The 14,402-nt window shown below is 35.2% G+C and overlaps 4 protein-coding genes across 4 annotated transcripts in view; 3 read left to right on the top strand and 1 right to left on the bottom strand.

Moving 5' to 3' along the window:
• Window positions 1-2: 2 nt before the first annotated feature.
• On the bottom strand, window positions 3-2,778 carry LOC142241039 (uncharacterized protein CG5098). The gene is made up of 2 exons (XM_075312786.1): window positions 2,641-2,778; window positions 3-2,579 (listed from the first exon to the last, which is right to left on the bottom strand). The coding sequence occupies exon 2, from the start codon at window positions 1,725-1,727 to the stop codon at window positions 273-275; it is 1,455 nt and encodes a 484-aa protein (XP_075168901.1). The 5' UTR covers window positions 1,728-2,579; window positions 2,641-2,778; the 3' UTR covers window positions 3-272.
• A 368-nt stretch (window positions 2,779-3,146) lies between these two features.
• Window positions 3,147-8,198, top strand: LOC142241040 (uncharacterized). Its single transcript, XM_075312787.1, has 5 exons — window positions 3,147-3,365; window positions 4,410-4,610; window positions 4,683-4,820; window positions 5,260-5,580; window positions 7,661-8,198. Exons 1-5 carry the CDS (start codon window positions 3,147-3,149, stop codon window positions 8,174-8,176), a joined length of 1,395 nt encoding a protein of 464 aa, XP_075168902.1. The 3' UTR covers window positions 8,177-8,198.
• A 607-nt stretch (window positions 8,199-8,805) lies between these two features.
• Ip6k (Inositol hexakisphosphate kinase) overlaps window positions 8,806-14,402 on the top strand; it is a 118,095-nt gene continuing 112,498 nt past the window's right edge. Inside the window, exon 1 of the mRNA XM_075312783.1 lies at window positions 8,806-9,084. The gene's annotated coding sequence lies outside the window, so the exon portion shown is untranslated. The remainder of the gene's footprint in view (window positions 9,085-14,402) is intronic.
• On the top strand, window positions 9,356-14,067 carry LOC142238683 (uncharacterized). Its single transcript, XM_075310393.1, has 2 exons — window positions 9,356-9,665; window positions 10,921-14,067. The coding sequence occupies exon 2, from the start codon at window positions 11,017-11,019 to the stop codon at window positions 13,666-13,668; it is 2,652 nt and encodes an 883-aa protein (XP_075166508.1). The 5' UTR covers window positions 9,356-9,665; window positions 10,921-11,016; the 3' UTR covers window positions 13,669-14,067.

Genomic DNA, 14,402 nt, shown 5'->3' with positions numbered 1-14,402 from the left:
TATAATAGAAAACAAGGAGCTGTTTTAAAGTTTTATTTTCCTGCAACAATCACACCTTAGGGAGAAATAGCAAACATTTCTTAGTAGAAAGATCAGTATTTAAATATTTTATTTTGTTTAGCGAACGAGATAGCTTTTCCGTTTTCAGCAGACCAAAACTTCTGGAACTATCACATTTTTTTTCTGTTACACCCATAAGTATCTTGCCATATTTTTCTTATCCAATAGAATATTTTATTAAATAAGTGTTTGTTATAATTTTATTCGTACGTTTATTTGTGAACATGTTTCGCACAATGAGCCCACAATTTGGTTTCGTCCAGCATCCATGAATTTTCCCGGGCACATATTAAATGTACAGTTTGGTCACAGTCACGCTCCAAACAACAAATGCCTGCTCCCAGTTTTCCACAACATGTACATTTGTTCAACGAACAACTCCAGATAGCATTTTCCAGACCAACTAATCGTGAACCCACCAGAAATAAATTTGGAGCCCACACACTGCAATCTTCGTGAAACCATATCTCAATAGTATTTGGTAATGTTGCTTGCGGTAAGCCGTTCTGATGCGTTGATTTAATATCACCCACTGTGCTGGTACTATATTCACCCAAGAACTCAAGGATTAGAGACTCGTATTCCATTTGATTAGTGATAGGCTTTTTAGTAGAAGCTTCGATGTTATTCATAAAAGTAGCTGCTAAATATTGCCCCGCATTTGGGTGATTTGTGCCACTTGTCATGTCACCATTTGAATTAATTGAATGCCTGTTATACTCGCCACCATTTACAGATATGGAGTAAGGTCCAAATAAATCTCCAAGCCCCTTTCTATGGGGACCTCGTTTGCAAAAAATGCAAACCCATGTTGAGTCAGCTGTGTCAGCGTCATATTTGTTACTTAGTGTCGATGAATAGGTTCCTTTAACGTTTTTGCGTTCATGTCCCGATTTTTTGAATTTATTATTAGCTTTATCTGCATTGTCATCGAAATTTGCGGTATTCACTATGCTTACACTACCATCCCCTTTTATCAGGACGAATGGTGAGCGATATTTAATATCCATGTCTCGTGCTTGTTGGGCCTTATCGTCTAGCTCGTTGTCATGTTCAGAAGAAGAACAATTACTTAGTTGGCGACTTTTAAGTTTTTGTTGTCTCCACTTTAATGTTCCTCGAAGTTCGTTCCTGGCATTTTTATTTTTAATTTTGTTTTTTCTGTTATTGCCTGTGACCTTGTTTTTCTTCGTTGTAGGGATTGTATTGAAATTAGACTCGAAATCGTTGGGTTCCAACTTTGTTAGATTTGTATCGTTGGCTTTAAAGCCGTTTTGTAGTCCGGAAACATTGTTGTTGGTTTGATCAGTAGACGCTCCCCTACGTGATGGCTTGTTCAACAAAGTCTTTGATACGACATCCTCAATGGGTTTCACCTTTGTACTAGAGGCAGCAGACGGGCTTGAGGCATATTCAGTACATTTCACAGCTGCTTTTGTGGGCAGTTTTTCAACAACATCTTTAATGACGTTTTCTTCGACATTTCCTGGTCTTTTGTTGTTTTTCAATATATCTCCTTCATCGTCAATTCCTGCAAACATCTCTTCCAGTTTCGTTTCAACTTCCTCAAAACGGAGACATTTATCTGGGGATTCCAATTTCTTTGCTTCAGATACTGATCTTTTAGCATCATCTGGAGGTGTGCTTCCACTCGAAACGTTATTCATTTTCTTTGCAATATCTTCAGGATGGCATTAATTTCCAATTATTCGTCGCGGTAAGTGTCTTTGGCAGTGTTCAAATTTGCTTTTTTTCTCAAAACGTTATGCAAACGAACAACGAGATAGGAAATCAATGAGATTTTCACTTTTTATGGCAAATTAAAAGTTTTAAGTGAATGCGAATTTATTAAATATTAATTCCAAACAACGTTTTTGGATAGTTGCTTCGATTTATGGAAAAAAGTAAACAAACAGCTGAAATCCATACCTGAATGGCGAATTGGGGCGTTTGTTGACGGCGAAATATGGTAATAAGGAAAGTATTGCCATATTTGCAAACGAAATTTTCGTAATGACGATGTTATCGATCGTGTGTTCCCATGAGAAATATATGATAAAACTGTTTTATTGGCGTGCAAAAGGAATTTTCCAACAGCTGTTTAGAAATAAGGACACGGCAGTCGGTGTCGGCTCATAACAATTTTGATTCCAGGAACAAAAAATTGTTTTTTTTTTTTATTAGTAGTTAATATGCCTGTTTTAGTCCCATTCATCCAGATTCACGAGACTTGCTTAGGATTTTGTGTTCCGCCCAATTTTCACAAATTTACAAATTAAACTTGAACAAAACATTCACACATTATCGATGTGAGTATGAGCCTTGCTTTTCTTTATATTTATGTTGTTAATTGGGCGATAATTTATGGGGAACAGAAATTTATTTTACATTGCAGCTTAATGCGTGTATATGTTTGTGTATGTGCGGTCAATTGTTTGAAAACAATTCAACCAAAAATAGTCGGGCGATAACCGCTTGCAAATATCCAAGGTGGGATGAGTAGATAGTTGACAAATATTCTGTTAAGAAATTAAACTTAATCAAATTTATCTTATCAAGGCTAAGAGAGATTAACAATACTTGGGTTATTGGCTAGTCCTCGTAGTTGTAAAGACAAAAAAGTTGAAATTTCCAAAACTTAATAAATCGATGGTGGCAAAAAATTAAATAAATCAAAACACTTTATTCTCATTGTGGCTCTTTGGCGGTGCACACACTAAAATTCTGTGGTTAATGTCGAAGTTGTAAACGCGTTCTATGACAGTGACTAAATAAAACAATCGGCAGTGAGACAGACCTGCGTCAAAGTGAAAATTTTCCAAAATTTGAAATCGATTGGGAATGAGATTTTTTGTTTTCCACTATTTGTAGCAAAAAATGCAATTCATCTTCCAATCTCCGGGCTTTATACGAGAGTCGTGTGTTCTTGGCGCTGAGTAATCAATTCAATATCTTTGTTCAATTGAATTGCAATAAAACTTATTCAGTTTAAAAGTAAAGCTCTAAGCGGTCTAGTCGGTTATCTGTTGCTGTTGACATTTAAGCACACCGTTTTGTAACGGAAAATTTTGAATAAAAATAACACTATGAAGAAATGTGGTTCGATTATGGGTTTTGTAGCATTGGTTTTAGCGATCAGTGGAGTTAATATTGATAAAACAGCTGCAGAAATATTCGAAGAAAATATAAAATTTTGTCTAAGGACAGAGCCAAGATTATTGGCAGATATAGAGAAGCATAAAAATCCCCTCGATGATAATGCACCATGTGAGGTAATAGCAACAACTTTGACGTCACTGGAAAAGGTAATGAGATTAACTTATCTAGTAAATGTATATATTTTTTTTATCATAAACCGAATTTGTGTGGATACAATTTTTTGTCGTTTTTATGAAACATGAATCAAATAAGAGAAAGTTCATAACATAAAAATAAAACCAATGTTAGCTGTTTCAGTATTTTTGTCTGCAGCCTCGTTGCCCAAAAAAGTAAACTTATGCCTAAAAAGTTTGTTGTTTCAGCTACGGATATATTTTTATACTGCAAATTCAACTCGTACCCTCAGAAAAGTAAACGAAAATTACTATAGCCGATTTATATCAGTTAAATTTTAGGAAAATGTGGGAAAATTCTCTTTAATTAGTTTTTGCTTACTTTAGTGACATGAACTAAAAATGAAGTACACGAAGTTATTTATTTCTTTAATTATTTTATTTATTCTTTCATTTACAAAATTCGATAATTTTTTGCTCAAATGAGGCTGATTTACAGAATTATGATTTTAGTTAAATTGTATTCGTGATTTTCCAAAAAGTACATATTAGTTAAATCTTGCCTATCTCGAACTTCACATAGCGCTAAAGACATTTTAACAATTCTTAACTCCATTTTTTCGGAAATATGACATTTTCTTAAATGTAAGAAAAAAATGTATTAATTTTTCTTCAATTTGACAAATAATTATTTATAATTATTTGTATCATATTGCAATTAGTATAATATATTTTCATGGTGGGTTCAAGTTTTCTAAATAAATTAAATAACATATATTGTGTTCGTAATCTTCATTAAATGTACCCAAATGTATTGTACATAACCTTCTATTTTCAAAAAATGGTTATGTGTCCCGTAGACATGATTTCACCAAATATGGATATAATGATTCAATTAATACTGTAGCACATCATGTTAACAATTGTTTGTGATTTTTGCTTTCAGTACAAAAGGCTATACATACACACACACGTTCATTCATTCATGAAAATCCTCATGTTAGCCTTCATGTATAGAATAGAACAAACATATTCTCTCTAATTATGTGCTAATAAAGATGTTTATATTTTTTCCAGGAAAGTTTCCGCAATACAATGTGTAAAGATCATGGTAGCTCCCACAGGGATGCATATTACTTTTTGAAGCTGCATAATGGAGACCTAGTTGGTCGTGGTCAATATCATGAGATATGTAATAGTAAAACGAATCCATTGATGGCTTGGGTTCCCTATGAAATGATGCAAGAACATTATTCCCAAGAATTAGATCCAAAAGAGGTATTTATTTAGAAAATATGTATACATATAATTATCGATGATAAATATTTTTCTCTTGGTGTGTTTATATAGCGTATTAATTATATAGCCAAGGCAACTGATGTTTCTCGTGAGAAGACAGAATTGTGTCATTTCCGTCATTCAGATCTAGTGAATCATATATATGATAATCTATTCACCTGTGTTGTCATGATATTCGAGGATAATTTTGTAAGTTATAATTTTGGTTTTCTATTAATTTTAAATTTTAGTTTTGAGTTTGCTTACTTCCTGTATGCCCCTCTAGTGAAATATTTCCTATCCCTAAAAATTGCATATACATTTTGGTTAACGTCATTAATTTTCGGGCTTTTCGGAATTTTTGGGCTGTACGCATCCTTTGGCGAAAATTGCGATTGCATGCCAATAGCACAGTTTTGCATACCAAAATACATGGTATCATTGTAATAAAATGGTCAAATTTTGAACCAAAAATATCTATGCATTTCTTATGGGTAAAATTATAATAAAAGCTGTTAATACTTCTGAAACCGACGCGTACTTCTGCTTTTCCCTCGATAAATGTTTTTTTAATGCAATTTATTTAATATTATAACATTTTTGATAAAACTGTCGTAACATATTTCTAATAATTTTTATCCTTTTTTAGTACGGTCTGGAATCAAGTATTAATGTTTTAGTTGAAATTAAACCTTTAATGTATGAACTACGTAATATCACATACATGCCGTCGGTGAACTCGACCGTCAGTTATAAGACTTTGTTGGGTAAAACAGTTTTGAAAAACCCCAGTCGAGAAAAGAAGCAAATCTATGGTCATCTTAACTATGAGTATGTTGAAAAAATTGCTTTAAATCTTAGCTCGGTATACAAAGAAAAGGGATTATTCAAATTACCAATACTTTTCGAACACAAGAATGCCGTTATAAAGTTGGATGATAAAGGTGTAGGAGGTATGGATGTTGAAGAGGTAAGGACAATTGCTTTATTTGTATGAAAAAGAATGTACGTAGGAAGATGGGAAATTGGCTACTGAGCACATCAAACCATTTACCTGTTAGATCCATATTTTTCGTTTATCGAACCAAACGCGTATACGACAAGTATTGACATAGCATTAAAATGCAAATAAAAAGAAATTAAGTGCAGGAAATAAATTTCCATAAAGGGGAAAATGTAATTTTTTTTGTTGTTGCCTAAAATGTAACATTGTTTCATTAACGGCCATTCTCATGTAGCTCCGTTAGGCATTAACTGCCAGTTAACAGAAAGTAAATTGCAAATATCTTCTCTCCGGTTAACTTTAACTGAAAAATTTTCGTCAGTTAAGTTCCTAACTGGCCTATGGAATATAAAGACAAGATGACAGCTTCGTCCATAATACGGTTTAAAAGTTGGTTAGTTAACGGAACACTAACGGAGCTTTATGAAAATAGGGGTAAGAAAATTAAGTTTTTCATTAAAAAAATAAAAACGGAAAACAAAAAAATAACAAACATATATGGAACTAACACCGTCAATGCAACATTTGGTGTATCGCATGTCAATTTCCCATCTTCCTACGTGTATTGTCTTTGATTGGTATATAGATCGTAATGTTTATTTATTTATTATTATTTTTATACCCACCACCATAGAATGGCGACGGGGGTATAATAAGTTTGTCATTCCGTTTGTAACACATCGAAATATCGATTTCCGACTATATAAAGTATATATATTCTTGATCAGGGATAAATTCTAAGACGATATAACGATGTCCGTCTGTCCGTCTGTCTGTCTGTTGCAATCACGCTACAGTCTTCAATAATGGAGCAATCGTGCTGAAATTTTGCACAAATTCGTCTTTTGTCTGTAGGCAGGTAAAGTTCGAAGATGGGCTATATCGGCCCAGGTTTTGATATAGTCCCCATATAAACCGACCTCCCGATTTGGGGTCTTGGGCTTATAGAGTTTTTATTCAATTTTTTTTCAATTTTTATTCAATTTGCCTGAAATTTGAAATCTAGAGTTATTTTATGACCATGAAGAGGTGTGCCAAAAATGGTGAGTATCGGTCCATGTTTTGGTATAGCCCCCATATAGACCGATCTCCCGATTTTACTTCTTGGGCTTATAGAAACCGCAGTTTTTATTCAATTTACCTGAAATTGGAAATCTAGAGGTACCGTAGGACCACAAATACGTGTGCCAAAAATTGTGAGTATCGGTCCATGTTTTGGTATGGTCCCCATATAAAACGACCTCCCGATTTGGGGTCTTGGGCTTTTAGAAACCGTAGTTTTTATCCAATTTGTCTGAAATTGGAAATCTAGAGGTATTTTAGGACCATAAAGAGGTGTGCCGAAAATGAGTATCGGTTAATATTTTTGTATAGCCCCCATGTAGACCGATTTCCCGATTTTACTTCTTGGGCTTCTAGAATCCGAAGTTTTTATCCTATTTGCCTGAAATTGGAAATATAGAGGTATTTTCGGGTCATAAAGAGGTGTGCCGAAAACGGTGAGTATCGGTCCATATTTTAGTATAGCCCCCATAAGAACGACTTCCCGATTTAACTCCTTGGGTTTCTAGAAACCGTAGTTTTTATCCGATTTGCTTGAAATTGTAAATATTCTGATATTTTAGGCTCACAAAAATGTGTATCGGATTAAGTTTTTATCGGTCCATTTGGTAATGCCTTCTTGAGGGTGTAGAAGGCGCACTGATCATGAAAATTGCTTGAAACTCAATGTAAAATTTTACTTCTACAGATTTAAGATTTCAAATCAATACGTTATTTTATAATTTTCTTGCACACTTACAAGAGATGTTAATGATTCCTCTAAAACTCAAACAAAAGTGGTTCTTATAAATCCAGAATCTGATATAGTCCTCATAGGTGAAAACTTTAAAATTTTCTTCGGGAAGTGTCCTCAAGTCATCAAGCCCTCCTGAAATTTCAAAGGAAACCCTAATATTTGGTTCATGGTGGTGGATATTTAAGATTCGGCCCGGCCGAACTTAGTGCTGTATATACTTGTTTTTTTTTTTTTTTTTTTGATTTGCAGAAAGCTTATTTTGGCCGTAGAATGGATCCAAAAACTAAAGTTCGCGTTGATCTCATTGGTCAGTGGTCAGAACATCAGCATATGTTTTCTGCCGATATCTATGAATATTTTGGATCTGGCATAAAACGTTTTCATAACGAAATGAAAAATGGAAATGTAACTTTCATGCGCATCGATAGCACTGAACCTGTCTATGAAATGCCCGAAGATGAAGATATTGTCGTACCACGTTTACATTCGCTAGATGGCAAACTATTCCAACGAATGACAGATGGAAATTATACGGATGCAGAAGAAGATGGTGGAGAATTCGGAGATTTATTTGACGATGATATTAACGTTGATGATTTAGAAGCTAGTTCCGATCATAATGGTTCCAGTTTATATCCATGGTTCATAGTGGTACTTATGGGAGTTGGTGGTCTTTTACTGGGCGCTGTTTATGCTAGTATACGTAGTTATAGCAAAAAGGAGGACCGTAGGAAATATAAATTTACTGGTGTTTCTACCAAATAAAATAAGGTGGTTTATGCTATAATACTATTGTATTTTTCTAAATAATCAACAATTCGTAAGATTTTATATATAATTTTCGCAAAATTCGATTAAAATTGTTTTGCTTTCTCCAACAAACGTATGGTAACTTCCTCACAACAATTGTCCGCTATATAAGTACACAATATGTTTTCCGAACAAGAAATATATTATTGGCCATTTAAATATCGAGATTTATAATAATAAAAACAAAACAATGTTGCATGCCAATAAAGCAGCCTCAATATGTATGAGTAGCAAAATGTTCTAGTTTTGTACATACATTATGGAAATTTTGTTGTCGTACCAAGAACACGAGTTTGTCATTTATTTCTTATGGAAACAAAATATAATTATCGATAACAACGTCTTGTTGTATTTTCCAATGCAAATATAGCAATAAATTTCTTACGGGTAGCCGAAAATTCGTTAGAGGCTGATAGAGACGTTGTTATCGATTGTTTACATATCAAATACATGACATGTTTGAACATCTAGTAAAAGTGGCAATAACTGTCTTCATGCCATTTCAGTCATATTAGCAAGCATTATAGCATTTTTATTACAAAATGGTGGCAGCACCAAAATTATGGCGAATCAGTTTGTGTGCCGTTGTCGTTGTCCTATATCCTGTAAAGTTCCTTCCGCGTTGTAAAATTAATAAACATATAAAGTACTCTAAATATATTATAGATTAAATAATTTGAGCAATAAGTGATGTTTGAAATTTCAAAGTGACACATGGAAGAACATTTTTATGAAATTAAGTCCAGGTATCTGTGATATACAAATACAAGGGAGAACAACAAAAAAAAAAACAAAACAGCAACAAACATAAGACTAACATCTGGCAGAGTAGAAAAACCATAAAAAAAGTATAAACAAATCAGGTATGTCATTTCCAAAATTATAGTTTTCATTGCAATTCTTGTGTTTGAGGAATATGTTTATGTAAAATAGTATGTTTTTTGTTCATACCAAGTTAGCGGTATTTGAGCCGTAATCTGGTAACATTGCTGAACGAACAGCTGTTTCTTCATAGACTATGAGTTTACTCTTTCTGTTTCTCACTATTGGCTCGAGAACGAAAGAGATAGCATAATTGGTAGCAAACGAGTTGTATTCGTGCTCCCTTTTCAAAACGAAGCCTTCTCCATTGCTAATTTACGTCAGAACGAACGAGCAAGACAAAGTCAAGTACAGAAAAATATAAAAATTAATTTCGTTGTATTATATAGCAGTTATTTCGTTTTTCTTCAACTTTTCACTCTAACATCTATGTTATTGTTTGTTTTGAAAACACACAACATCATCAGAGTTTATGAAAAAGTGATAAAATGTACATGAAATGTCGAAAATAGTGAAGTAAAATTCCATAGATTTATATATATAGTGGACGTGGAATAGAGGGAAATCTACAAAAGCTATATATTGCCTTATTTTTATATAATTTTGTAGCAAAGAAAGACAGGTAAGTGTATATAAATAATGTTAATGTATGCGAGAGTGTTGTGCAAAAGTTTTTTTTTGGTAATTTCTTCTATCGTTTTCTTTTTCTCATCCTCTTCAACAATTCCGGAATTTTTAAGACTTTTATTATTGTTCTCTTCTTTTTATGATACTTTGTTTTTGTGTTGTCTTTGTCTTTTTCTCACCGCCAGTGAAGGGATAAGAGCCGGTGAAACAATAATAACGGCTTCAAATACAATAGAAAAACGCCGGGGTAAATAAATGACGGCGTCAGAGATGGAACGAAAACAAATAATAACTATTAATAATAATAATAATAATAATATATAAATACAATAATATGAAGGAAGAATTATAGTGTACGATATTCGGCTTAAATCTACTTTAGTACAAGTGGTCCGATTGGTCCAATTTTTTGACATCGTGTAGACTTTTCGATAATATACCACTTTTTTCGGAAAGCCCTTTTATCACGTATATTGGATTTATTATCCATCGCACATAATCATCCTAAAATTAAAATATTTAGAATAATATGGACCAGGAGAGTCCCTGGGTTCGCGTTAGCCCACTTTAGACGCTGTCCATAGGCCTGCTGGCCTGCCACCTTTCCACTTTGAGGTCGCGCTAGACCATTTTGGACTCTGTCCATAGGAAAAAGTCTCAAAACCCGACCGAAGGCCGTCCACCTGTCCACTTTGTGTTCGCGTTAGCCTTTTGTGGACCCTGTCCATAGGAGAAAAAGTCTCAAACCCCGGCCGCCTATACGCCAATTTTCAAGAGTCGGTATCTCGAAGACTACGCTCTTCCGACAAAATGTTTATTTAACATTTTCTCTTTAAAATGTACTATTTTTACCAAAAACGCAAAAAATTCAATTGGATTCATTTCATGAGAAATTGCTGCCAGAATTAACAAAAATATAAAGGGAAATACCGATTTTCAGATGTCGATATCTCGAAATCTAGGCTTTTCCGACAAATTTTTTACATAACATTTTCGCTTTAAAACCCCTTCATTTCGCTTTAAAATCCCTTCTCTTGCATTCAAATATTTTTTTTTGTTTTTAACAACTTTTACTAAAGTAGATTTGTTCCAAAAAATTGTAATCTACTCTTACACTTCCACCCTCAATAATGTTTTGGAAAAAGTCTTAGATATATAGCTAAACCAGAGTTTAGACGACACTCCCGCATATATAGATATTATTGTCATTTGCTTTGTTTAAATCAACTCATTTTTGTTGTTTATTGCAGTTTATCGCTTGTAGGCAAGCGGCGCAATTTTGTACCCTCCTCCCCTCCATATTATCAAGTGTCGATCTATCTTTAAACACACATATTGATTCTCAAATGATGGACCGCAAAAGGGCTTTGGAATTGGATAAAATATGCCGTGTCTGCATTTGTGAACGAAAGGATATGAGGCCTCTTTTTAGCGAGAAAATCGCCGAAATGATTATGGAATGTGCCAGTGTTACTGTTGAGCCAACCGAAGGTTGGCCTGATAAAATCTGTGTACAGTGCGTACATGCCGTCTCCAGATGTCATGCATTCAAAATGCAAGTGGAACGAAGCGATAAAGAATTAAGGGAGTACATTAAGTCCATAACAGTTCGAGTGGTAATCGATGAGAAACCACAAATAGAAAGTCCTATGAGGGTAAACCAGACTACTAGGGTGGTTCTAGATGAGATCCAAGGGTTAAAATTACAACAGAGTCAAGCAAAGTTGATAGAATTGCAACAGCAGCAACAGCTTCTTTTGCAGCAACAACAGGAACAACAACTTTTGAAATTGCAACAGCAACGACAGCAAAAGAGCATACAGAAACAGATAAAGCAGCAGGAGTTGAGACAGCAGCAGCAACAACAACAACAATCAATAAAACGGAAGTCTCCTTTGAAGAAACTTCAACCTTCAACGAAGAAGTCAACGACACACCAAGCACAAACGCTGCAACAAACTCCTCAACAAACCCAACAAATCCTATTACCCCAACCCACTCTTAATCTGAGCGAAACTGTTAGTCTGCAAACCCGTCTGCCTAATCCCCAATCTCTTCTCAACCCGCCACAACTTATGCCGATTTCATCAAACTCTTCGAATGTGACAAACAACAACGCAAATGCCACTACAACGACATCTTTGCCTTCTCAGTTAGTTCTGCCGAATGGACAAATTATAACTACCACACAGATATTGACCACAAATGGTAATGGTGGTCCTCCACAATTGGCACAGATAATTAGTAGTCCTAATCCTCCAACAAATCCTGTTGCTCAACCACAACCCCCTCAAGCCCAATTTACTCCGCAACTCATTCAGACAACCGGAGGTCAAACTTTACAGTTGATACAGACACCAAATGGTCTGGTCCAATTAGTACAAATTCTCCCCCAGAGAACTTCGGGTCATGGAATGAATAACAATACTCATGCGGCAATTCTGGAACAAGATCAATTGACTATGATCGATGAAGACTCTATTATGGAACAATCGGAGCAACATTTGATCGAAGACGATGAAGAGGAGCAAGATGCTAGAAACCTTGATGATCAATCTACTGGAAACCACCTCCAGCATCACCATAGTGCACGAGATCAGATTTGCGAAACAATAGTGGTGGAAGATGAACAAATACAAATCCACCATCAGCACCATCAATTGTTACAACAAAATGTTGAATTGGAATATTTGGATGATGTGACCGTGAAAACGTCCCAACAACACACTGGGGGTGAATTAATTTTGCCCGATGGTACAGTGGTGCAGGATGTCATGGATGACGAAGAGGAGGAGCTGGAAGAAAACGAGGATGATATTATTGAAGAAATACCCATGGAAGAGGAAATGTTGGATGAGGATGGTACAGCAGTGCTTCTAGAAAGCTCAAATGGGTCGGAATTCTTGACCGAACAAGACGTAGACGACCATCATCAAATACTACATAGTGATGAATACAACGAAGACAACTCCCTCACACACTATACCGTGGTTGAGGGTTGCATTAGTGCCGATGGGGCAGATGTCGACGATGTTGATGCTCTGGAAGAAGCGGAAGTTGCAAACATTTTCCAAGCGGCATGTGATGCTAATGAAAATGACAGACTGCAACAAAATATGAACAACAATCAGATGCAGACAACAGTAACCAACTCCTCCAATGTGATGAATTCCAATGCAAATTTTTCACCATCAATATCGAAGAAGGCTCGCCGTACAAACACCAGTTCAAGCAGATCAATAGCGAATACCCGCCAATTACAAGCAACAGCCAATTCCATAGCCCAAGCTGCCCAGGACGACGACATTGAGATTGACTCAAAGCTTATAGATGATTTCATAAATCAGCAGACAACAGTTTTGGGATCAGGGCGCTACAAATGTAACCTATGCCAACGGGAGTTTAAACAATTTAAGGGGTTACAAAATCACATGCATTTGCACTCAAATTGGATACGGGCTAATTGTAAAAAGCAACCGCAATGTGAAATTTGCCAAAAGAAATTCAAAGGCCCCGGCATGCTACGAATGCACATGAAGACCCATCAATCGGCGAGTAAAGTGCCCACTTGTCATATATGTCAAAAGACTTTCAAATCGAAAGCCATATTATACCGTCATCGTCAGACACATCAACAGCGTTCCTACTGCTGTGCCATCGACAATTGTCGAAAGCATTTCTCCACCGCTTTAACATTGAAGTTGCATGTGGAGCGTAAACATCCGAATACTTCGAATATACCCAAGTACAAATGTGGCGAATGTAATCATATTTTCTATGACATTGAAGGCCTAGAGGAGCATTTGCAAATAACTGGTCACGGGGGAGAACCCCTAGCTGCACAAACGATGGTCAGCAATAACCATATGACCCATGCTCAAACCACCATACAGAATTTAAATATGACCAATGTACAAAATAACTCCTCCTTACCCACTGTCACCATGACAGAAATGGTCAGTGGCAACGGTGATGTATATATAGTTACGCAGGCGTAGTTTTAATTTACCCAGCATTGATCGGTATAAAGAATTGTATAATATATATTTTCTTTTATAATTTGGAATATACAAATTTTGTTTTGTATCAATAATTCGCTTAAACCATTCATACCATTTTGTTTATTACGTCGTTTGTTTGATCTTTTTCAAAAGGATACAAACACAGTTTCATATCATTAAGAGTCCAAAGGAGATGACTTTTCATTTAGTATTTTTTTTACACATTAAATATGTCGCATCGTAGGGCAATGTTGAGCGACTACCGATATGTAAGAGGTATTCATAGTTTTAGTATAGTTATAATGTAAAAAGGAATGTAATGTATGTATAAATACATTTTTTGGCAATAAATTTAAATATATTTAAACATTTTTATAAAAAAAATAAATACGAAAATTTGTATTTTTAAGTTCATCCTTTCAAAAGGGCGTTTGTGTCGATATAAAAAACAAATATTTTTGGTGTGAAAAACGGATAAAGAGGTTTCATATTATCGTATCGAACATTAGATAGGGTCACGAAAAAAAGTTGATGCGGTCACCCCCCCAGTTTTGTAGCATATTCGAAGACAATTTCAGAACACCAACATTTTTTTTTCCGTGCACCCTACGACCCCCCGAAATACAATTTATTGTGCTGTGTCGTCATTTGAAGTCCGATCGGAAAGAAACGCATATCGTTGTTCGTGGTTGATCAGGGGCTATATTTCGTGCATTGGTCATTTTTGACTC

The sequence above is a fragment of the Haematobia irritans genome, chromosome 5 (assembly GCF_050003625.1).
Source record: "Haematobia irritans isolate KBUSLIRL chromosome 5, ASM5000362v1, whole genome shotgun sequence".
In the NCBI taxonomy this organism is placed as follows: Eukaryota; Metazoa; Arthropoda; class Insecta; order Diptera; family Muscidae; genus Haematobia; species Haematobia irritans.
The sequence above is the reverse complement of the archived record's forward strand: the minus strand, read 5'-3'. Positions and strand labels throughout refer to the sequence as shown.

What these genes read in the sequence shown, in the direction of transcription:
- LOC142241039 (XM_075312786.1), bottom strand. Translation starts at nt 1,727, where the DNA reads ATGAATAACGTTTCGAGTGGAAGCACACCTCCAGATGATGCTAAAAGA.
- LOC142241040 (XM_075312787.1), top strand. Translation starts at nt 3,147, where the DNA reads ATGAAGAAATGTGGTTCGATTATGGGTTTTGTAGCATTGGTTTTAGCG. An exon ending in AAGAATTAGATCCAAAAGAG is followed by an intron (nt 4,611 to 4,682) that starts GTATTTATTTAG and finishes GTGTTTATATAG; the next exon opens with CGTATTAATTATATAGCCAA. An exon ending in GAGGTATGGATGTTGAAGAG is followed by an intron (nt 5,581 to 7,660) that starts GTAAGGACAATT and finishes TTTGATTTGCAG; the next exon opens with AAAGCTTATTTTGGCCGTAG.
- LOC142238683 (XM_075310393.1), top strand. Translation starts at nt 11,017, where the DNA reads ATGATGGACCGCAAAAGGGCTTTGGAATTGGATAAAATATGCCGTGTC.